Source organism: Grammomys surdaster, unplaced genomic scaffold, assembly GCF_004785775.1.
Source record: "Grammomys surdaster isolate TR1022 unplaced genomic scaffold, NIH_TR_1.0 172, whole genome shotgun sequence".
Classification (NCBI taxonomy): domain Eukaryota; kingdom Metazoa; phylum Chordata; class Mammalia; order Rodentia; family Muridae; genus Grammomys; species Grammomys surdaster.
This window is the reverse complement of record NW_021604620.1, coordinates 1775309-1797072: the sequence shown is the minus strand read 5'-3', so window position 1 is coordinate 1797072 and position 21764 is coordinate 1775309. Positions and strand designations below refer to the sequence as shown.

At 46.8% G+C, this 21764-nt stretch overlaps 3 protein-coding genes across 8 annotated transcripts in view; 2 read left to right on the top strand and 1 right to left on the bottom strand.

Moving 5' to 3' along the window:
• The window catches only part of Sec22c (SEC22 homolog C, vesicle trafficking protein), a 20891-nt gene extending 18607 nt beyond the window's left edge, over positions 1-2284 (bottom strand). For 2 of the 4 annotated variants that reach the window (XM_028767357.1, XM_028767354.1), the window contains exon 1: positions 2196-2284. The gene's annotated coding sequence lies outside the window, so the exon portion shown is untranslated. Of the gene's footprint in view, positions 1-1695; positions 1776-2089; positions 2124-2195 lie in introns of those variants that run through there. The other 2 variants (XM_028767355.1, XM_028767356.1) reach the window with 2 other exon arrangements.
• Positions 2285-7577: 5293 nt separating this feature from the next.
• Ss18l2 (SS18 like 2) lies at positions 7578-10997 on the top strand. The gene is made up of 3 exons (XM_028767376.1): positions 7578-7708; positions 7876-7952; positions 10206-10997. The coding sequence occupies exons 1-3, from the start codon at positions 7640-7642 to the stop codon at positions 10291-10293; spliced, it is 234 nt and encodes a 77-aa protein (XP_028623209.1). The 5' UTR covers positions 7578-7639; the 3' UTR covers positions 10294-10997.
• A 6674-nt stretch (positions 10998-17671) lies between these two features.
• Nktr (natural killer cell triggering receptor) overlaps positions 17672-21764 on the top strand; it is a 38277-nt gene continuing 34184 nt past the window's right edge. For 2 of the 3 annotated variants that reach the window (XM_028767258.1, XM_028767256.1), the window contains exon 1: positions 17684-17754. In XM_028767258.1, the coding sequence (XP_028623091.1) occupies positions 17697-17754 (58 nt within the window). In that variant the 5' untranslated portion in view covers positions 17684-17696. Of the gene's footprint in view, positions 17755-21764 lie in introns of all 3 variants that reach the window. The other variant, XM_028767257.1, reaches the window with a different exon arrangement.

Here is a 21764-nt window from a genome sequence, read left to right as displayed (position 1 = left end):
CACACACCCATCATAAGCACAGTACTGAGGAAAGCATGCTAAAGGGATTGGAAGCCCATGATGGATTCACTCTCCCATACAAGATTTGAGGCCCAATTTCCAACTTTGGATCCTCTAGGCTCCAAATTGCTTGTGGATGTTGTGGATGGGGCTGACACTCTCTCTCTCTCTCTCTCTCTCTCTCTCTCTCTCTCTCACACACACACACACACACACACACACACACATACACACACACACACACACAGGGGGGAGAGGGGTGTCAACTGTGGCAATCTCTAAGAGCTGAAAAACGGAAGCTGACCTGGATAGGAAGAATGTCACAGGTGTCCCTCTGCACCTGATCTTAGTCATAGGGCTAAGAAGCGATTCAACCCACCTTCCATATTTGTGGGTGCTGTACCTGCAGAGTCAACCAACCTCAGATGGAAAATATGTTTTTAAAAAAAAAAACTGCATCTGTACTGAGTGTGTACAGACTTGTCATGATTTCCTAAACAATGTACTGCAACCGCACACAGAGCACTATGTAGATGTTATAATTAATGCAGATATTATCTGAGGCACACGGGGAAATGTGCACAGATTTCCGCAAACACAAAGCCACTGTACGAAATGGCTTGAGCCCAATCCCCCGAGGATGCAGAGGGGCCGGGACCTTCGTATGGCTAATGTGTCTAAATGCTCAGAGCTTCCGTGGACCCACATCACAGGTGAGGAAAACGACTTCCATATTCTTCTCATGGCATGTGGACTTCTAATCCAACCCTCTGAGTTGACTGCTATCGTCTCTCTAAAGACCCCCTTCTCCACCGCAGTACTGCCAACACGTAACCAGAGGCTGGTGTAGATCTCAAACCTGTAATCCCAGCACCTGAGAGCCTGGGCTATAGTGAGACTCAGAGATTTGCTGGTAGAGGAAGGAGCCCAACACCAGTTACAAGCGCCCCTTAAAAAGCAGAGAGTGGTGGCTTATGCTCATAATACCAGCACTTGGGGGGTGGACGCAGGAAGGTCAGGACTTCAAAGTCACCCCCAGCTACGTGGCATGTTAAAGGCCAGTTTAGGCTACAGAACACCCTGTCTAAAAAAGAACCAAGGGAGTGGATGAACTTCTGGAGTTATAGCTCAGTGGCACACACCTTTAATCCTAGTACTTAGAAGAGGCAGGCAGATCTCTAGGCCAGCATGGAAACTTACTACTCAGTAAGTTTCAGACCAGCCAGGGCTACACAGTGAGATCCTGTCTTTAAAATAAAATAAAATCACCTCTCCTTACCTAGTGTATTATATTCTAAAGCTGTCTTGTCTGGCCACACATTGCCTCTGTCTCTGCCACCTGAGTGCTGGGATTAAACATGTGAACCATCACCCCCACTTGATCTGAAATTCTTTATGAGACCTCAAGAAGTCCTCTCTGTTGTCCGTAAAACATTTAAGCGGTATCTCTAGGGACCTGTCTATAACTGTCTTCCTGAGAAAGCTGGGGTGTGACTAAATCCTGTATATCAGTGTCAGGCCACTCAAAGCGGTCTCCGTTTTCATTTCCCTGACAGGTTCTTTACCTGAATAAACCCTCTGTGTAGACTTTCACGGACATTTTGCCCTACCATTGGCTCTGCGCTGAGGGTTGCTTTAGTTTCTCTGATCTTGTCACCAGCTACACCAACTGAGCTGGGCATGGAGGTCACATACCTGGGGGGTGGAAGTTGGAGGGCCCCAAGCTCAAGGCCAAACTGGAGGTACACAGGGCCCTGTTTCATAAAACCACAAATTGTACCAACTCCTTTCTTTGGAGGAAACAGTTCCTTCCCTGGATTTGGCTTTTTGCAAGCTTGACCTCCACCCTGCTCTTCAGGTTCTTTGTCCCGGGTTATCCAAGTCCAGGAAAGTTGGTGCAGGGGTGACCAGGCCTTGAAGAAACCAAGTCCTGCAAGACCAGCAGGCTAAGGAAAGTTTGCTCTCAAGAGAAGCCAGGACTAGAGCTCAGTCTACGAAAAGGGAACCACCGCCCCGCCCTCCCGAGACACGCCCCGGCCCCGCCCCGGGCAGCAGGCACAGCGGACAGCGCATCCCCGCAGGTACGCACCGTGCAGGGGGCCGGGCCTCAGCACAGTCCCACCGGCCCGGGCTGCAGCCCGGTGGCCAGGACCCCGATCCCACCACTCCACGCCCGCCTGGCCCGCTAGCCTCACCTCGCCCCCGCGGCCGACCTCCGCCTCGGCCACCACAGCCCACCCCGGCGGCCGGCGGGGTGCAGGTTACCCGCGGCCGGGTTGCAGGAGGTAGAGTGTGGTGCGCGTGCGCACACCATGAGTTCCCATTCGCTGCTGCTAAGCGACGCTCACACCCAAATAGACCAATCATGGGGCGTCTCTGCTGTCCAGTTGTTCAGACCCGGGAACTGCGTGAATCTTCCAGGGCTGGCGCCCGTTTGCTCCCCCACCGCCGGCCCGCGTCTCCTCCGCAGGGCTGGAGGCCCACGTATGTCTCACCTCGAGCGGTGTGAAGAGGCTCCGATGTCCCCTCGATGCCCGGTCTGGAGCGGACTGGGCTGTTCTCCGGAGGCGTCTAGGCCCCTTGTGACTGGAATGACACTCCCTGGGCGTGGGTTCTTGCAGGCTACGCAGCTGGGCAGGAGGCCCGAGATAGAGGATCCGAAGAGCACAGCCTTCTGCCAGCCTGGAGGAGGTGCCAAAGTCCGATCCCTGAGCAACACACCCTCGCTATGAGGCTGGAGGAAGATTGGGTAGCAAAGTTAGGCCCTTACTGTTTTGACAAGTGCTGAGCACCGCTGTGTGCCGCTCTCTGTGTACACAGCAAGTGTGAACACAGAAACCAAATCAAGAGAAGTGGGTAGGGCACCAGGCAGGAAAGCGGGTGTTCAAACACGAGTTCACAAGAGCACTTGGCTTGGAGTTGGAGCTCAAGGAAAGCTTCCCCAAGTTTCAGGCTGTTGGGCAAAGGAGAGTTGGTGTGTTTCAAAGACATTTGCTTGTACACAGCACTCTGTCGGTCGGAGGATGTATCTCTGTTGATAGAGTACCTGAACTACAAAACCCTAGACCAGCCCAGGCATCCTCTCCATACATCAGAACTCCAGGCTCTCCTCAGAACTCCCATCAGTGACTCCCCAACCCCTGTCTCTGGTTCTCAGGACCTCTGCTACTTACTAAAGTGACACCATCAGCTTCCCGGATACGTCACTTTTATTCCCTGAGACAGGGTCTTGTGTATCCCAAGCTGACCTTGAACTCACTGTAGCAGACTGTAACTGAAGGTGATCGATCCTACTGCCTCCAATTCCTGGGTGCTGGTATTACCGACGTGTACCTCCACAGCCAGCTTGTGTGGCCCTGGAGCTCAACTCCAGGGTTTCCTGCCTTCTAGACAAGAGCACTACCCACTAAGCCACATCCCCAGTGCCAGCTTTCCTGCTTCTGAGGTCAAGTGCAAGTTGGTAAACCCCAGAACTGGCTCCCTTGTTTCTCAGCCTCTGTCACCACAAGGGCACATTCTCTTAATAAACCTTCATCATATAGACAGAGATAGCCTATTCATTCGGTCTCCATGGAGAAGCCTACTATAGGTGCCAACCTAGCAGCTGGATAGACAGGTTACATGGAGAGACTGAGCTAAGTGAAGACTTCTGAACGGCATTTCTCTTGTGGGTGGGAATGGAAACAGGGCTTATGTAACCACAAACAAATTGCAAAATGAAACAGGAAGACTTGTGACAGTCTAAGATAGCCTTTGGGCATTATTGTGTCCTGGTATTCAAGTAATGCCACAGTCCCCTCCCACACTGAGTCAGGGCTGGTCCGTAACAAGCCTCAACAAGGCTAGTTCATAACATTCACCAAGAAGAAAAACATAAAGGAGACTGACACCCTGTCTACTGTGCGCCCTGTCTAGATAGTGAATATTTGGTACTAAACCTAGAAAACTCTGGATTTAGCAGTTGTGATGGTTTGTATATGCTCGGCCCAGGGAGTGGCACTATTAGAGGGTGTGGCCCTGCTGGAGTGGGTGTGTCACTGTGGGCGTGGGCTTTAAGACCCTCATCCTAGCTGCCTGGAAGTCAGTATTCTGCTAGCAGCCTTCAGATGAAGATGTAGAACTCTCAGATCCTCTTGTACCATGCCTGCCTGGATGCAGCCATGCTCCCACCTTGATGATAATGGACTGAAGCTCTGAACCTGTAAGCCAGCCCCAATTAAATGTTGTCCTTTATAAGTATTGCCTTGGTCCTGGTGTCTGTTTACAGCAGAAAAACCCTAACTAAGACAGGAGTGTAGTGCCTCATACCTGTATTATCAATATTCAGCCAGTATTCAGGAGGCTGTCAGAGGAGCCCTGTCATGGAGCTGAGGCTGGCCTGGGCGAAATAGTGAATCCTAGGCAACCTTGACTACAGAGACCTTATTTCAAAAAAATCAGAGGGACTGGAGAGTTGGCTCAAGAATTACAGATCACCTTGTTCCTCTTGCAGAGGACCTGGGCTTGACTCTCTCCATGCTCACACAGCAGCTGACAAACAGCTGAAACTTCTAGATGACTTGCCACCCTCTCCTGACATCTGCGGACACCAGGCAGGCACGTGGTGCATATACACACGTGCAGGCAAAACATTCATCCACGTAAATAAATCTAAACAAAATGTTTTAAAAAGCAAAAGTAGAGAACTCCAGACAGGATGTGGCACCTGGGAGGGAATGTTTGTGGAGCATGAATGCATGAGAGTGTTTGCAGAGCGTCCATGAGTGAAACATGGACTTCTGTCCCCAGCACCACAACCACATCTGGAGTCCCAGCACTCAAAAGATACAGATGGGAGAATCAGAAACACAAGGTCATCCTTTGTGAGACAATGTCTTAAAATTAAAAAAAAAATGAACAAGATCTTTTTTAATGGGCTGAAGCCTTGGGATATTAGTATCTGAGACATGAGTGATTTAGATAGGCTGTTCCTTCACCTTCTGTCTGGCACACCCCGTGAGTCTCAGGCTCTACTGTAGAATGAAATCGGAAACGGTTAAAGCGTAGTGCCTAAAATCCCAGCCAACATCTCCAATCCCTGACCACTCATGGCCACTGTCACTTCCAGGGGCTTTCCATTCCAAGCAAGCATTTCAGCTCTCCACCCCCACAATCTCCACATCTCCGAAGACAACTTCCAAGTCTAGTTATCTATAGCTTTAGACATTCGGTCTCCATCCTCCCCTCCGGATCACTTGGCTCCTCCCTCCCGCACTGTACAGCATGCCTCTACTTCGTTCTATTGATTAATTCTTTTTAAATTTTCACTTCATTTCCCATGAGTTGGGAATCCAGGGGGTGATCACATCTACCACACAGTTTCTGTCATACTGACAGTTTCGAGTCATCCTTCGGTTCGCCACCAGTGTCTCCTGGGCTATAAATGCTGCCACCACATGGATCTGTACCACACACAATGCCAGGCTCAGCCGGGTCCTTCATGCACCCAGCAGGTGCCCAGTCAGTTCTCTGCCCAGCCCTCCCAACACCCAATTCCAATTCTCCCTCATGCCCCTCTCCCCTCCCACTCTTTGATCTCTTTTTGCCCTCCCAGGCTCCTCTGCCAGTGAAGAACAAGTAACCATGAAAGTGATGGGTGTTAGCTGCTGGCAACTCTTCTCCCAGCATCCTCCACTTTCTTTATCCTCTGTCAGCCAAGCCTCCTGGGAAACCTGGTCAACGGCTGAATACTCAGCGCCTCCCCTTTCCCACCACTTCTAAGCAGCCTGTGATTCTGACTTCTGCCTCATCTTGTGGCTGCCTCAGCATACATGAATGACATTAAGGACCAGCACTGGTTACTCGTAAGTCACTCTTTTCTTTAAGCCCTACCCCGCACAGTTCCCTGGTTCTACCCTCTCCCCTCTCCGCCCCCCCCCATCTCTTCTGCAGCTTCTTTTCTTCTGCACAAGGGAAACCACCATGCTCTCCTTGGGCAGGCTTATCCACCACGTGATTTGAATCAGTTTGCCCAAGTGATGTTTATCACAGCTCTGTCCCTCCAGACTTCATTCATGCTTCCAGATTCAAAGAGCCATGAACTTCAATATTTCCACATGGGATAACCTCCGACTAAGTTTCTGTTGCCTTTGGTCCAGCTTCCCCGACACCTGTTCCTTGCCTCCATAAATGGCATTATGACTCTCTCAGATGCCAAACCCAGAACTCCCATGCACCATCCCTAATTCCCCCTGCATCTTCCACCCTACTCAGTCACTTAGGCCAACCAGGTCTCCTTCCTCAAGTGCACATTTCTCTCACAGTATCCATCTCCTCTGAGCTGCTCACCCGCAGCTGCCTCCTAACTGCTCTTCTTCAAACCCAACCTCCTTCCTACCTTTCATCTATCACTGCCAACAAAGTTTTCAGGCATTGCCAGTCTTCTGCCTGAGACCATCCGTGGTTCCCACTGCCTCCTAGAGAAAGTTCAGGATTGAGTCCTCTCCCTCCCCCCATATCCACACCTTCACACTGAGTCTTCTTTCCCCCTGCACCTGCCCCTCCTCGACACCACCTCCTCCATCAGTCTTCCATTTCTAAATAGGAATTGCTGGGGATAGAGTGGTACTAAGCAAGGTGTGTGTCCTGCTCTTGGTGACCTGCTCTGCCTATCCTGTCTTCTGTAGAATCTCTGAGAGGGACTGATGCGGGAGCCTGAGAAGCAAGAATCTCTGAGTCTGATCCCACACAGACAGGTCACCCCAACTTCTCTCATTGGATCCTCATGCCTGGAATGGCATGGAAGCTGCTGCTTTATAACCTAAATGGGGATGGGGAAACCTAGGGCAGGGCAACAAAGCTCTAGGGAGCTCTCAAGATTCTCCCCCAAATGACGTTCTAAAGTCACGTTGCCCAGGCTCAGTCTGATGGTCATCGATGGCCAATAGGACTCGGGGAAATGCATCTATTTTCTGTTCTGTAAAGTGAAGAAAATACTAGGACATCTTAGGGTGACAACAAGCAATACAATTTCATAGCAAACTTTTACTCATGTGTTACATGTGTGTTCGCCACATGTATCTGGGTGCCTGTGCAGGCCAGAAGAGAGCACCAGATCTGTTGGAGCTTAGTTACAGGTGGTTGTGAGCCACTCGAATTGTGGAGTTGGGAATCAAATTCTGGTCCTCCGGAAGAACAGGCAAGGAGGTTTCAAACACTAACTCCTACCGGACACGCTTTTTTTTTTTTTTTATTGCCCAGAAAGAATCTAAGCACATTCATGTATCTTCCAGGATAAGAGGAAAGCTAATATCAGTACTTTCCGGTTTAATCTATCTGACTGGAAGGGGCCTTAGTTCCCACTGTACTGTACCTAGAAGGGTTAGGAACAGGATAGCCAAGCTGCAGGACAAACCTGTCAACCCTTGGCCATCAATCATCAGAAAAGTCCTGCCCACAGAGTAGCGTCATAGCTACGCAAGAGCAAGCCGGAACGAGCTCGCCCGTCCAATCACAGACGACGCCCCGCCCCACTCTGAGACTCACCCAATCAGAGTAGAGTCTCTAACCTTTTCCCGCCCCCACTCGGGAAGGCGCAGGCTTGCGTCAGCAGCGCGCGACTCGGGGGCTCCCAGCTCGGGATTCCGAGCTTCTTTGCAGCATGTCGGTCATCTTCGCTCCTGACTGGCTACGCGGCAAGGCCAAGGTCAACCAGGAGACTATCCAGCGGGTGAGCGACCGTGAGCCGGAGACCTGGTGCAGGAGCTTTCTGCAGGGGCCGGACCGTGGTGGGGACAGCCTGTGGGCCGGGGAAGGAATGGGAGCAGGGTCAGCTCGTCGCCTGCCCGGGACCTCCACCTGAGAGCCCCCTGCGCTTCCCCCTCGCCCATCTTTCAGCTCCTGGAGGAGAATGACCAGCTGATCCGCTGTATCGTGGAGTATCAGAACAAGGGCCGAGCGAACGAGTGCGTCCAGTAAGTGACACTGGGGACGTACGGCAGCCCTGGGTGATGAGCCTGCGAGAAAAGGGAGGTGCGGAAGAGATTGCTTGGCTTGAGTGGTGCTGCTTGCTTGTAATCCTAGCACTGGGCAGGCTGCGGCCGGAGGATGGCCAGCTAAGATTACGTAGCAAGACGGTGCTCCGCCCTCTAAAGGTTATTTACTTACTACTCAAAACCATATTGACAGTTTATGGTAGAACCAGGAGTTAGAGTTTCACAGAAAGCCCTGTCAAGTGGTGACAGAGGAAAGCATCGCTAAGCTATACTCCATAAGAGCCACAGTTTCTTTATTCGTGGATTTCACTTCCATCCCCCAAAAGTTAAGTCAGGCCACTTGGTTAACTAATTTGGTTTAGTCTGTCTGTAGGAGATACACACGACCAACAAAGGGATTTCTATGTTAAATCAAAGTATAATCCAGGATAGAATTAATGTGCTCTTTTATTGGATATCAGAATGGGAAGAAACGGAATCTGAGACCCTTTTCTAAATTTGGTCCAAGTACTAGGCCCCATTTCTTATAGAAAATGCTTTATTGTTACTTAAATATTTCTAAAATCCCATACTTTTTTTTTTTTTTGCCTCTTAAAAGGTCACCTATAACCCTTCTTTAAGCACTTAATGGAATAGGAGAATTGACATTTTGAGGTGTTTGTTTGACTCCAGCATTTGAGGTTTGCTTTTTTTTTACATTTTATAGTAAACACTTTCTTGTGTTTAGAAAATGCCTGCATGGATTTCTGAGTTGGAGGCCAGCCTGGTCTACAGAGTGAGTTCCAGGACAGCCCTGACTATAAGAGAAACCCTGTCTCCAAAACAAAAAAAGAAAAAAAAGAAAGAAAATGCCTGCAACACATTCTTTTTGGTGTACTGTCCCTTGTGCAAAGATACAAAGGTCTTACAAATCTATTCTGTTTTTTTCACATTGTGAAGGTCATACTTCCTAAGTCTAATGACTTCCTGAATGGCTGGCAATTGACAATGGCTATGTCATGTGCTTACTTTGGTCATGCAAGGGTCTTCCTTATCCTTTTTCTCCCTCTACCCCCCCCCCCCCGCCCTCCCTCCCCCCCACAAAGGTTTCCCTGTGTAGCCCTGGCTGTTCTGAAACTTGCTCTATAGACCAGGTTGGCTGTCAAGTCAGAGATCCCCCTGCCTCTGCCTCTCATGTGCTGGGACAAAGATGCACCACCACACCTAGTGGTGGTACTACAGACAAGGAAGCAATGTATGATGAATAAGAAGCACAAAAGATTCCTACTGTCTGTGGAGCTGATGTTTTAGACTCTAGAACTAGAGGGAAGAAATATAATAGACATGTAAGAATTTTATGTGCTTTAAATGGAATAAAGTCAGGGCATGTCTGTCATGTACAGGAAGCCCTTGGTTCATTTTCCAGCACGGCAGAAATCAGGTAGGGTAAGTAGAAAACGGGGTGCAGAGTGCCCTTCATAAGGTAACATCGAGAGAAGCCTGGGTCCCAGAAATAAGTAAGGCAGAACAAAGGTGCTGGATCTCAGGCACACCGAGGAGGCCCCTGTGTTCAGATCTTGGTGAAGGGAAAGCCACAGGAGATGAAGACACAGAAGTGACTGGAGACCCCATCACATAAGACCTTGTAGGACTAAGATGGCATCTTTGTTTTTGTTTTTGTTTTTTTGTTTTTTTTCGAGACAGGGTTTCTCTTATAGCCCGGGCTGTCCTGGAACTCACTCTGTAGATCAGGCTGGCCTCGAACTCAGAAATCCGCCTGCCTCTGCCTCCCAAGTGCTGGGATTAAAGGCGTGCGCCACCACTGCCCGGCTAAGATGGCATCTTTAAAGCGTTAGAACAGTTAAATGACAGGATCCTGATTTAAACTGCTGTGCTCACTCCAGTTCTGTAGACTACTGTGGGGCACTAATACAGGCCGTGGGGATGAGGAGACTGCTGTTGTAGTCCAGGCAAAAAAAGCAGAGTTGCTTGATCTAGAGGGGTAGATGTGGGGGTGAAAATGCCAAGTTTCTAAGTTAACGAGGTAAAGCCAGGTGTGGTGGTACACTCGAGGAGGAAGAGGCAGAGGCAGATGGATCTCCAAGTTTGAAAACAGCCAAGGCTATATAGTAAGACCATTTGGTTGATGATCTGTGTCATTCAGTCAGTGGGAAAGCTGTTCCACTTTAGTGGGTAGGTTTAGCCTGCCTGGTGAGTAAAAACAAGCATCTAATTTTTGTTTTTCACCCATAGGTATCAGCATGTGTTACATAGAAATCTCATTTATTTAGCTACCATCGCAGATGCCAACGCAAGCAGTCTTACAAAGGCGGTGGAGTAATTTTCCAGGAGGCTGCAATGAGGAGTGACTACATGGAAGCCATCTCCTGGGAAATAGCTGCTCAGAACATGGGCAAAAAGTCCCATTCATTTTAGACTGTGAGGAACTTGCTGCCAACTCTACTATATTCTTACTGTAAATATGTTAGTAATAAAACAGATCTCATGGTAGAACTGTGAGGACCTGAGGTGTATGACGGCAGTGCCATTATCATTGTCAACAATAGTGTTTATCTGATAACACATAATAATAAATGATGCGTGCCTCTCCTCAGTGTCCCACATCCACTAATACCATCCTCACACAGCCCTGTCATCTCCTTTCCTTCACTTCTTTCCTTCTCGATTATAAACAAAGTCTCTGTTCAGGAAGAGAGGCTGAAGCAAAGGGTGCATTCAATGCTGAGAGGCAAAAAGAAAGAAAAAGTAACCATCAGTCCTTGGCACACCTGAGAGGTGGAGGCAGGATGTCAGGGTCAACCTGGACTACATGAGACACAGAAAAAGAAAAATGTTTTTGTTAGCATATACATTATAGGCTTAATGACATGGTCACACATGTATATAATGTATCTGATCATATGCAGTCGCATTGCTCTCTTGTTCCCTTCCTGCTTGAAAGCTTGATAAACAACATGGATGCAATTTAAAGATACTTTGCTTTTATACTGTGAAACCAGCCAGCCATAAAGGATGGACACCATATGTATCAGTTTGCCTTTGTTTGCTGTGATACACCACCATGATGAAAAACAACTTGTGGATAGAGCAGGTCCCAGGCAGCAGCTCTGTACCCAACCTCAGAAAACCGAGAGAAAGAGGGCCTCCCAGGAGCTTTAACTCAGGCAGTATCCCAGGTAAAAATGAATCACCCGTGATGTCTGCTGTTAGAAGTTCTAATCCAGAAGCTGGCCTCCAAACTTATACTACTCAGACCTTTGAAGGGCCACTGACAAGAACATCAAACAGCTAGAGATTGACATCACTAATCTGAAGAAATCCCTCGTTTCCCTGTCTGAAGAGACCTCCTAAAATCGCAAAGATCCTTATGGGACTCGATTTACTCTACACAATACAAAAGGCTGTGTACAGCTCTTGATTGCGTACAGCCCTTTAAGAAAAATGTTGCCTTTACATAGACAAGACAAGGAGGGTTAAAGAGAGCATGAATTAGGTCAGTGAAGGCCCTGAAAAGAGAGAGAGAAAGACAGATGAATGCTGGTACAAGAATTGGTTTTCAGCCTCTCCAAGGTTGTCAACCCTACTTCCTCCCATCTTGGGACCATTATTTGGTTTCTTTTTGCTCATTTCTGCTGGCCCCTGGGCCCCAAATAGGCAGACTAGCTCTGTGATACAACAGATAAATAATTTGGCAGCAAAACCTATTCAGATACATTATTATAAGTTAGCTATGGAGGACCACGAGACTCAAGATGAGGTTGTTACTTTATACAGGGTGTTTCCAAAACCCATCTCCACCCAACCTAAAAGGGGGGACTTCTGCCCCTAGACCAAGCAGAGAGGGGCCACCCAGAATCCCCTCTGACAGGCGATCTGAATCCTTGCTTAGGCTCCGAGGCTAAGCACTGCAAGGGAATATAAATAAAAGATAAAAATATCTCTCTGGGTTCCCTGAGGGACAAGCCTGACTGCATAGGGGTTGATGTCAAAAGTATCCCCTCTCCAGGAAAAAGACATCGGGATGGGTATGGCTCTCATGCCTCACTGGACAACGATAGGGGGACCGGAGCCATTACAAGGTCCCCTTCAAGTATTGGAGGTCAGGCCTCTATCCCCGCCTTTGCAAGATTAGAATTGCCACAGCCCTTCTATACTTAGAGAAGGGAGGAGATGTCAGGGGCAGCCCTGCTTACACACTAAAGGCCTAAAATCAACCATAGGCCTAAAATCAACAATAGGCCTGTCATACATGTATACTAACACCTAGTCTTGGGTCTCAGTGGAAAAACACTGAAACATGGCTATAAGCTAATGTAAACAGGCAGCTTTTGTGGAAATCTACAAGCCTGAGTAGCCATAGACCTTGTAAATAGGTAGCCTTGGCAGACAATACCAACTTAGATAAGGACAAACGAGTCATAGGCAGAGTCATAGTGACTTGTCCCCTGAACCTTCACCCAGCTGATACCTGGTTCTGAAGATATCTGTATTCTCCCTGAACACCCACACTCCAGTGTCATTCCCTTCCCCACATCCTGCCTTTCTGTGTTTATAACCCCTGTGTGAATGAATTACGATTTGAGAAAAAATAAATTATTAAAAAAAAAAAAAAGAAAAGCAACTTGTGGAGGAGAGAGTTGTTTGGCTTAAATGTCCTGGTCATGGTCCATCATGCAGGGAGGTCAGGGCAGGAATTCAAGGGCTGCAACTGAAACAGAGCCCTTGGAAGACTCTGTTAAAAAGACTGAAAGTCTGTTAGTTGTTCAACCCTTGACACTGAATATCTCAGCCATCCCAGTCTTAAGGAGCCTGGGAGATTCCTGGAATGCTGTTGGTCTTCAGTCTGTGTAAGAATCCCAGATAAGTTGGTTCTAATACCAACCAGCACCGTAATGACTCAGTGGCAGGATGAGCTTGGTAGTGAGAGAGTACAGCAGGCAAAAGTCAACGTTTCCTTCCATTTCCTTTTATATGGGTGCCAGCAGAAAATGTGGTCAGTGTCGGGTTAGTCTTCAGCTTCCAGATCATCCAGGAAAACTGGGCAGCAGTGCCAGCAGCTTAGACTTCAGCTGGTTCCAGATGCAGTCAAGTTGACAGCCAGAGTAGACCACCACAATGATTGTACACAGGGGAACGTGGCTGTACTAAGTGGGTATACAGAATGAGGGAGATGTGTTCTTCCAGAGAACAAACTTTCCAAGTTGGTTGATGATGTCTAAAACCATAAGATGAATGTACTTCACACCACTGAGCTGCACTTAAAGATGCTTTTAAAATGGTAAAGATTATATGATGCAAACGTAACAGTTTTATAAAAGCAGGGTGGCACTGATAATCATATGTGGTCATAAAACCAAGCAACTTGTAGGTTAAAAAGATAGTTTTCAACAAAGGGACATTTGTTTAAGCCCAGGCAGGGTTCCAAGATGGGAGTTCCACCACACCTGAGACATGAAGGCTGGATTTAAACATAAAAGGAGAAACTCAAATTCCCGACATTCTCAAATGTTGATTAAAACATTTTCATGATCTTGAAGTCCACACATCCATTTCTTTTCCCTTCTCTTGTGTGTCCTCTTCCATCTCCCTCCCCTTCTCTTCTTCCATTTCCTGGTGTTGCAGATGGAACCCAGAGCATGCCCTGTACGTACCACTGAGCTACATGCCCAGCCTTCAGGGACTTCTGAGTGCAGAAGCACAAACTGAAGGAAACAATAACAAAATGCAAATCAACTGACCACCAGAATAAGACACTTTGCCAGGGCTGTCCCTGGTAAATGCAATTCTTACCCATCATCAAGGAAACTTCCCTTTGCAGTAAGCAGAGACCATTACAGAAAACCACAACTAGACAAAACTACAGGGTTGTAGAGTCCAGTCCCAACAGATCTACAAAACGACTTCCAGACCTAAACTTAGGGAACATTTCCTGTAGAAGAAGGAACAAAAAAGATCATGAGAGGCAGAGAAATGGAGTTTGCTGTGAGATTTTTGTCTCCTGGTAATGTCAGGCTACACCCATAAGTCTCGCCAACTTGACTGCTTAAATGAGCTGAACAAGGAAAACAGAAAAGCCAAACGAATTCTCAACTCTACACAACTACTGGCAACTAAGTACTGAGAGTGGGAGAAATAGTCTTTCTTAGGGAAGAACACACCAATTGGTCATCGGATACAAAATGGTCAGCCCTGAAAACACACAAGTAACAGACAGACTGAGGAGACTGTGCTTAGGGAGGTATATGTATGTATATACACATGTAGAAGCCTTTATTCCCACCAAATAAAACTAGTTTTTAAAAACTAACAAAATGTTATAACTCCTATAAACAATGTTCAGCTCTAGGAAGTAACATTTTTTTTTTCATTGATAAAAGAATTTAAGGGCTGGAGACATGGCTCAGTGATTAAGAGCACTGACTGCTCTTCCACAGGTCCCGAGTTCAATTCCCAGCAATCACATGGTGGCTCACAACTATCTGTAATGGAATCCAGTGCCCTCTTCTGGTGTGTCTGAAGACAACGACAGTCTACTCACATATATAAAAAATAAATAACTCTTTAAAAAAAAAGAATTTAGAAACAAAACAAAATAACAACAACAACAAAAACCCTTTGTCAGAAGATAGTCAAAAGCAATGAAAATCCAGGGCCAAGACTGTGAGAAGGTATTTGCTATAGTATGTGACGAGAGTTATGTTCACAACATACATTTTCCTAATGAAGTATTTGTGTCCAGAACTCTTCATATTTCCTAGACCAGGGGCTGTACTTAAAAGGTAAAAAAAATCCTGGTTGTGACAGAAAGGCCAGGACAAAGACAGTTGTCCCGGCGGCACTGACTCCAAAGTGGGAGCTAACCTTGCAAACCGACTAGGTTTGGTTGTTTTTTTTTTTTCTTCTTTTTTTTTTCTTTTTCTCCAGGTTTGGTTTTCATTTTTGTTTTTGCTACTGCTTTTTGCTTATTTTATGTGTGTGCTTTCATGAGTTTATGTGCACCATGTCTGTGCCTGGGAAACCTAGAGAGCACTACATCAGAATCTAGAACTGATGTTGTATATGGTGTGAGCCATTTGGTGTGGGTGCTAGATACCACATAGGTCCTCTGCAAGAACAGTAAGCACTCTTATTTTTAAGACAGGTTTATGTTGGTTCTGTTTTTGTTTGTTTGTTTTTAGCTACTTTATTGGGGTCTTATACTTCTACTTCCCTTCCAACCCTTATTCCACCCTGATCTCTTCCAACTCCCCAGTGCTAGGTAGGAAGGAAAGAAAGTTAGAGGGGAAATGAGGCACAGACCTCTTTAGACTACTTCCTGCTGACTGGGCATGTTGAGTTACTTGAGGCAAGTCCACTCTTCACGGTCAGGATATCTCCAGTTTCTTCTCATCTCTTTGTTCATGAATACTTGGCAAATCTTCAGGAGCAGCAGCATTTCAGAGCATCCCAGCCCCTCAGGGCTCTGGCATTCATACCCTCGGAAGAGTCCCCAGAATTCTGAATGTAAACTAGCTACAGCTGGCGAAAGCACGCCCCTGCCAGTGCACTAGGCAAATCACAATCATCTGCTGTGGAGTAGCCTCTTACCACACCTGGGATTAAATAGACATTCACACAATTATAACTGGGTTTTTTTTTTTTTTTAAAGAAACTCAAATTCTCACTATAGGGCCTCTCTACATAGCCTTTCCTGGTACTCTCTATGTAGATCAGGCTGGCCTTTGACTCACCCAGATCTACCTGTCTTTGCCTACTAAGTGCTGGGTGCTGTGATTAAAGGTGTGTGCCACTATACCAGGCTTCAGTAAGTTCTCAACAGTGGAGCCATCCACATAAAGACAGCATGTAGTAGAACCAATTTAAGGGTATCCCCGACTAGTTTATACGTAAATGAGACAGACTATGGTTATTCTATTTGGCTTTGACATTTCTTGGAGGGTAACTCCTAATCTACTCTTCTAACTGGTGCCCTGGCTACCTCCCCAGCATTGTACCCCAGATATATATTTTTTCTCCTGGCTATGTGCTTATCCTCCATCTCTCCTCATGGAGGCTTCCTCTCTCCTCTTGTTCCTCCTTCTACACTTGGTCTCTCTTCTCTCCTTACGCTTCTTCTTCCCACCCCCAACAAGGTAACTCAAAACTCACCTACCACTAATCCCTCCAGTAATTGGCTGTAGCCAATTTCATTTAACCAATAGTTTTAAATTAAGGAACAAAGTTTGCACAACAAAAGCTTGTAAAAATGGTGTGTCACTTGTAGGTCTAGACTTTTTGGGTATAGAATATAGCATTATAACACATAGTGACAGACCCAACCTCAAAACACTGATTGGGATTAAAAATTTCTACAATAACATATTCTTTTTTTTTTTTTTTTTTGTTTTTTTTGACAGGGTATCTCTGTGTAGCCCTGGCTATCCTGGAACTCACTCTGTAGACCAGGCTGGCCTCGAATTCAGAAATCCGCCTGCCTCTGCCTCCCAAGTGCTGGGATTAAAGTCGTGTGCCACCACCGCCTGGCCCTACAATAACATATTCTTAATGTGTACTTTTTGTTTTGAGACAGGGTCTACATAGCTCTGACTGGCCAGGAAAGTAATATGTAGACCAGACTGACCTCAGGCTCAGAGATCCATCCACCTTTGCCGCTTGAGTGCTGGGATTTAAAGGGTGTGTATTATTGCTCACAGACTTTCTTCTTTAAGATTTTACTTTGCTTTGCCTGCGTGTATGTCTGTGCACCGTGTGCATGCTTGGTGTCCACAGAGGTCAGAGGAACACGGTGGAAACCCTGGAACTGGAGATGGTTGTAAGCCACTCTGGAGGCGCTGCGTTGGGCTTTGAACTCAGGTCCTCTGCAAGAGCAGCCTCTTAACTGCTGGACCATCGCTCCAGCCAACAGGTTTGGTTTCTTCAGACAGGCCTCAGGTAGCTCAGGTTGACCTTGAATTACTGAGTCTCCTGCCTTTACCCACCAAGCGCTGGAGCGCAGGTGTGAACGCCATGGTTTGTGTTATGCTTCGGGGCTTTGCTGTTGCTTTGATTTTTGTTTCGTTTCGTTGTATGCCTTGAGAAAGTCTCAGCGACCCAGGCTGCCGGCGGCCAGTCTCTCCTCACCCTGGCGGGCAAGTGAGGGACGTCTGGTTCCATCATGTTTTCGAACAGCGTGATCACATCAACGAGAGGAAAAAGGCCACAGGCCACGTCGGCGGGAAACCTGGACTTCACATTGCACTCATCCACTGACCACGCAACCTGAAATCTCGCGACGCCGCCTGAGCCGTGGTTGACAGCTCGCACACGTCTGCGCACTCGGGATTGGACGGATGATTCTGAGGGGCGGGGCACGAGGAGGGCCCCCACGCCCGCTGCCACACTGGAGCCACCCGCTCTGCGAGATGAACTCTCGCGAGACTTACGCCCAGTCTCGCGCGCTCTGGCGTGGCGCTCGGCAGCTGGCCTTAACGGGGAGGAGGTGGCGTTCCGTTGGTGACGTTGGGCTCCGGCGGCGCCGGTAGGGCGTTCTCCGGAGCTGTGCGGTCAGGTGAGGAGCTCGACGGGAGCGCCAATGGCCGCGGCTGGGGTGGGCGGGCGGGCGAGCGGCCTCCTGTCGGCCGCGCCCCTGTCAAGCGGGCCGGGCCCCGCCCCGGCCGCCTGCCCGCCCTCAGCGCCCTCCTCTCTGTCCGCAGCTCCCGCCGCCGTCCCGCTGCAGCGCTCGCGATGGGCGCCCAGGACCGGCCGCAGTGCCACTTCGACATCGAGATCAACCGGGAGCCGGGTGAGCGGGGCGAGCCGGGGCGGACGTGGACGCGGTGGGGCCGGGCGGGGGCGTGAGGAGCGGGCTCCGCCGGCCAGAGCTGCGGAACCGCCGCGGTCACGAGCCGGCCAGCTGCCCTCCGCTGTCCCTCGGGAGCCTTCCCTAGAATGTCCCGGCTCCCGGAGACGTGGCCCGGGGGGAACAGAACGGCTTGTGCGGGTTCCGTAGCCCCGGAATCGCAGCGCCGATAGCCTACAGCCGTGGTGTTCGGACTTACAAGTCCAGTGTGCAGCCATTCGTTAATCCCGAGACGTGGGTTTCTCCGCACACGGAGAGGTAACCGCACGCGTACGTGCTCACACATGTAAAGACGCGTGTGTCGGGCGTGAACGTGTGTACGGATGCGGAGTTCTCGACTGGAGGTGTGTCGTGCGCCCCACCGCGCGCGCTGCAGATCGGCAGGAGAGCTTGTCCTCGGCTCTGGAAGTACGGCAGGCAGTGACCCAAGCAGGGCTGCCTCTTCTGTTTACGTCCTGTGGGAAGGAGACAGGAAGTAGAGGGTCTGTGTTAGCCAGGCGGGGGGAGAGACAAGGCCATTTTGGGAAGATGACGTTTGAGTAGATGCGAAGCCGAGCCTTGTGGATGGGTGCGTTTGAGAACTGTGCTTGGTAGTGGCAGCCGACAGTCAACTTGGTTTCTGAGACAGGACTTGTGTTTTTGCGGGAAAACGGAGATCCTGGTCTGGCTGCAGTAGAGGGAAGGGAATAAGGAAAACACTGACTCTACGACAGAGGAAGACGTGACGGTTCTGTACAAAGGGTTGGAGCGATCTTAAACATTTTGTTTTTCTCATTTAACATTTTGACCCTGACTGTAGCTGCAGTTTATTCAGCATTTACCAAACTTATTCTGGAGATTTTCCCACGGATGTTTGCAAACCTAATGTCTGAGTATACTCAGAACGTAACAGGAATATAACTAACTGGGAAGGATTTTCATAGAATAACCAAGGACTTGACTCTGATCCCCAACACCACAGATAGATGTCAGTCTTGAAAAGAATGTATAACACGGCTATACATCTTAATGTTTGTTTTTTTCAGGCATATTGTATTTTTAACTTTTTGAGGGAGGCAGGAGTCGAAGACGGTTTTTCTAAGTAGGCCAGAGATCCGAGTGCTGGAATTAAAGGTGTGGGCCCACCATTGCCCCACTTATTTTTAAGAATCAGCCAGAAATATAGTTCAGTGGGAGAGCTTGCCTATTCTATTGTTGACTCCAAGCTCAATTCCCAGCATTACAAAGTATCTGATTTAGATTTACTTTGATAAGCAGAGGTGATGCAGAAATCAAGATGTACTGATAAGAATTAAGTGTAGCATAGTTTGTATTTTCAAATGCATGTATGTATGTATTTTCTTTTGAATTAAAAAACTGTTGAGTGACTGCAAATGCAGAACTAATGTAAAGGGGGGAAACCTTTACATTGTAGAATAGGTTTCCTGGATTAATCCAGTAAATTGTTCCTATTGGAAATAATTCCATTGTTATTCCATAATTTATTGTTATTAAGGTTCTTAACAGAGGCTCTAATTTCTTTCATTGATACAGGATTATTCATTCACATGTCTGTTACTTAATTGATTTATTATTGGTGGCTTGTTGCTTTTAAGAAACTTATGTATTTATCTAACTTGTCAGATTGATGTGCTAGGAGGTTTTTTTCGTACTATATAGTAACAGCTGATATTTCACTCTTGATTGAAATACGTTGTTTACTGCTCTAATGGTGCATGAACCTGGGAGAGCAGGCCTTAAAAATAGTAGACTGAAGACTCCTGCGTTTATTCAGGACATCAGACAATTTAAACTCCTAAAGTCACCTGCATAAAGTCACAATGACAAGCAGAATGTGGCAAAAACTTTTTTTTTCAGAGAGGCATTTAGACAACAGCCAGTTGTAATGACTAAGCTAAAGTAAACTATCCGCCACACCTGGGAGAGTCAGGCAAGCACATTCCAAGAACAAGTCCATGGTTTTGAAGAAACTGAGGTCACAAGACTTTGTTTTTCTTGGAGTTTTCTCACAAGCACTCATAATTCTCCTCTGTTCTTGGACTATTCGGACAGTGTGTACCTGTTGTCTTTTTTTCTCTCAATCTATTAATTTTTTTTTTAAGAACCAGATTTTAGTGTCTTAGACAGTTATTGTCCTCTTTTCAGCTTTATCAATTTCAGGTTTTGGGGGTGTTTGTTTGTTTTTATCATTTCCTTCTACTGCCTGCTTTGGTTTTATTTCTATTATTTTTTAAATTTTATGCGCATTAGTGTTTTGCCTTGAATGTATGTGTGAAAAAGTTACAGACAGTAACTGAAGTTACAGACAGTTGAGAGCTACCACATGGTTGCTGGGGATTGAACTCAGATCCTCTGGAAGAACAGTCAGTGCTCTTAACCATCTCCAGCCCCTCTTTTCTAATTTTTTTTTTCCTTCTGATCAAGGCTCAATGTTTTAATGTTCAGCTTCTCAATTTAAAGGGAAGAACTCTCTCATTTCTAATTTCTTGAAGTAGATACTTCAGTTGTGGCTGACTTAATTCCTTTTTTCTTTTTTTTTTTTTTTTTTAATTCTTTTCAAAATACACTATAGGTCTCTTCATGCACACCACCAGAAGAAGGCATTGGATCCCATTACAGATGGTTGTGAGCCACCATGTGGTTGCTGGGAATTGAACTCAGGACCTCTGGAAGAGCAGCCAGTGCTCTTAACTACTGAGCCATCTCTCCAGCCCCTTGATTTCTTTTCTAATATAAAGGATTAATTATATGTTTACATGAGAAGTTTAAATGTATCCCATACATTTTGATGTTCATTTTTTTAAGTTAAAATATTTAATTTTTGTCTAAGAGTGTCTTTAACTCATTAATTTAGAAATGTTTTGATTTATAAGTACAAATTAGACATTTTTGATCCAGAATGCTCAAAATGAAAACGGATTCAAAGTTCATATTTTACTTTAAATTTTGGAAACCTTCTTTGTATATATAAAACAGGATGTTTTGGGGGATGTACATACGACATGAGAGTAATTTTTATATTGGTGGTTTTCTCTGTGGGTGTGGGTGTGTGTGGTGGTGTGACTGCTACTGTATCAGGTCTATTTTTTTTCACTTGTGCCATCATGTGACACAAGGGCATTTACATCATGCTCTTTACTTTGAAGTACTTTAGTGTGCATGTCTAAGTGTGGGAATGCTCTGCCCAGCTGGTGTGGTGTCCTAGTCTTACAGCCTCAGCTCTCACATCTCCGAAAGGATGAGGAGCAGGCTCAGGGCAGCTGCTCCCACTCTGGCCTCGTGCATGCTGGTCTAGCACCCTGCCAGCTGAGCTACAATCCTAGCCCCAGGACGATTTCTTTAAAGGGTTTTCTGCTTTAGGTTTTTTTTTTTTCTGGACCTAAGAGAAATATCATAAACTCTTGAAACTTTAGACTCACACTCAGGATAGATGTGTGGATCAGATTTGTACTAGGAGAACAGGAAAAGTGCCCCTTGCATCTCAGTGTTACTACTAAACTTACATGATTTGCACTCTTTCATTGCTCATGAATTAAATATGAAGTAGAAACCTTACGTGTTGAAGAGAGTTACTAAATAATATAATTTTGAGAATAGAGTGTGGTTTTGTATCACAGATTTAGTGGGATATATTAATAACTGAGCACAATTTAATTAGGCAGACTATTGTTTGTTATAACAGTCAGCTAGGGAAACCAGTGGTGTGGGAGTAAAAATCCATTGGATAGCACTCTGACTCACTCTTGTCCTAGCAGTGATTTGAAAAAGAATTTTTTATTAAGTTTATTTAATGTGTATGATGTGGAGATCAGAAGATAAAATAAGTAAGGGAATGGGTTCTCCTTTGATCATGTGAGTCCTGGAGATCAAACTCAGACTATCAGGTTTGGCCGAAAGCACTTTAACTTGCTGAGGCATCTCAACAGCCCCTCTTTTAGTTTCTTAAGAATTTG

Excerpts from the sequence above, each read along its gene's own strand:
- Ss18l2 (XM_028767376.1), top strand. The coding sequence starts at position 7,640 with ATGTCGGTCATCTTCGCTCCTGACTGGCTACGCGGCAAGGCCAAGGTC. Across the intron at positions 7,709-7,875 it reads ACCAGGAGACTATCCAGCGG|CTCCTGGAGGAGAATGACCA; the intron begins GTGAGCGACCGT and ends CCCATCTTTCAG. Across the intron at positions 7,953-10,205 it reads CGAGCGAACGAGTGCGTCCA|GTATCAGCATGTGTTACATA; the intron begins GTAAGTGACACT and ends TTTCACCCATAG.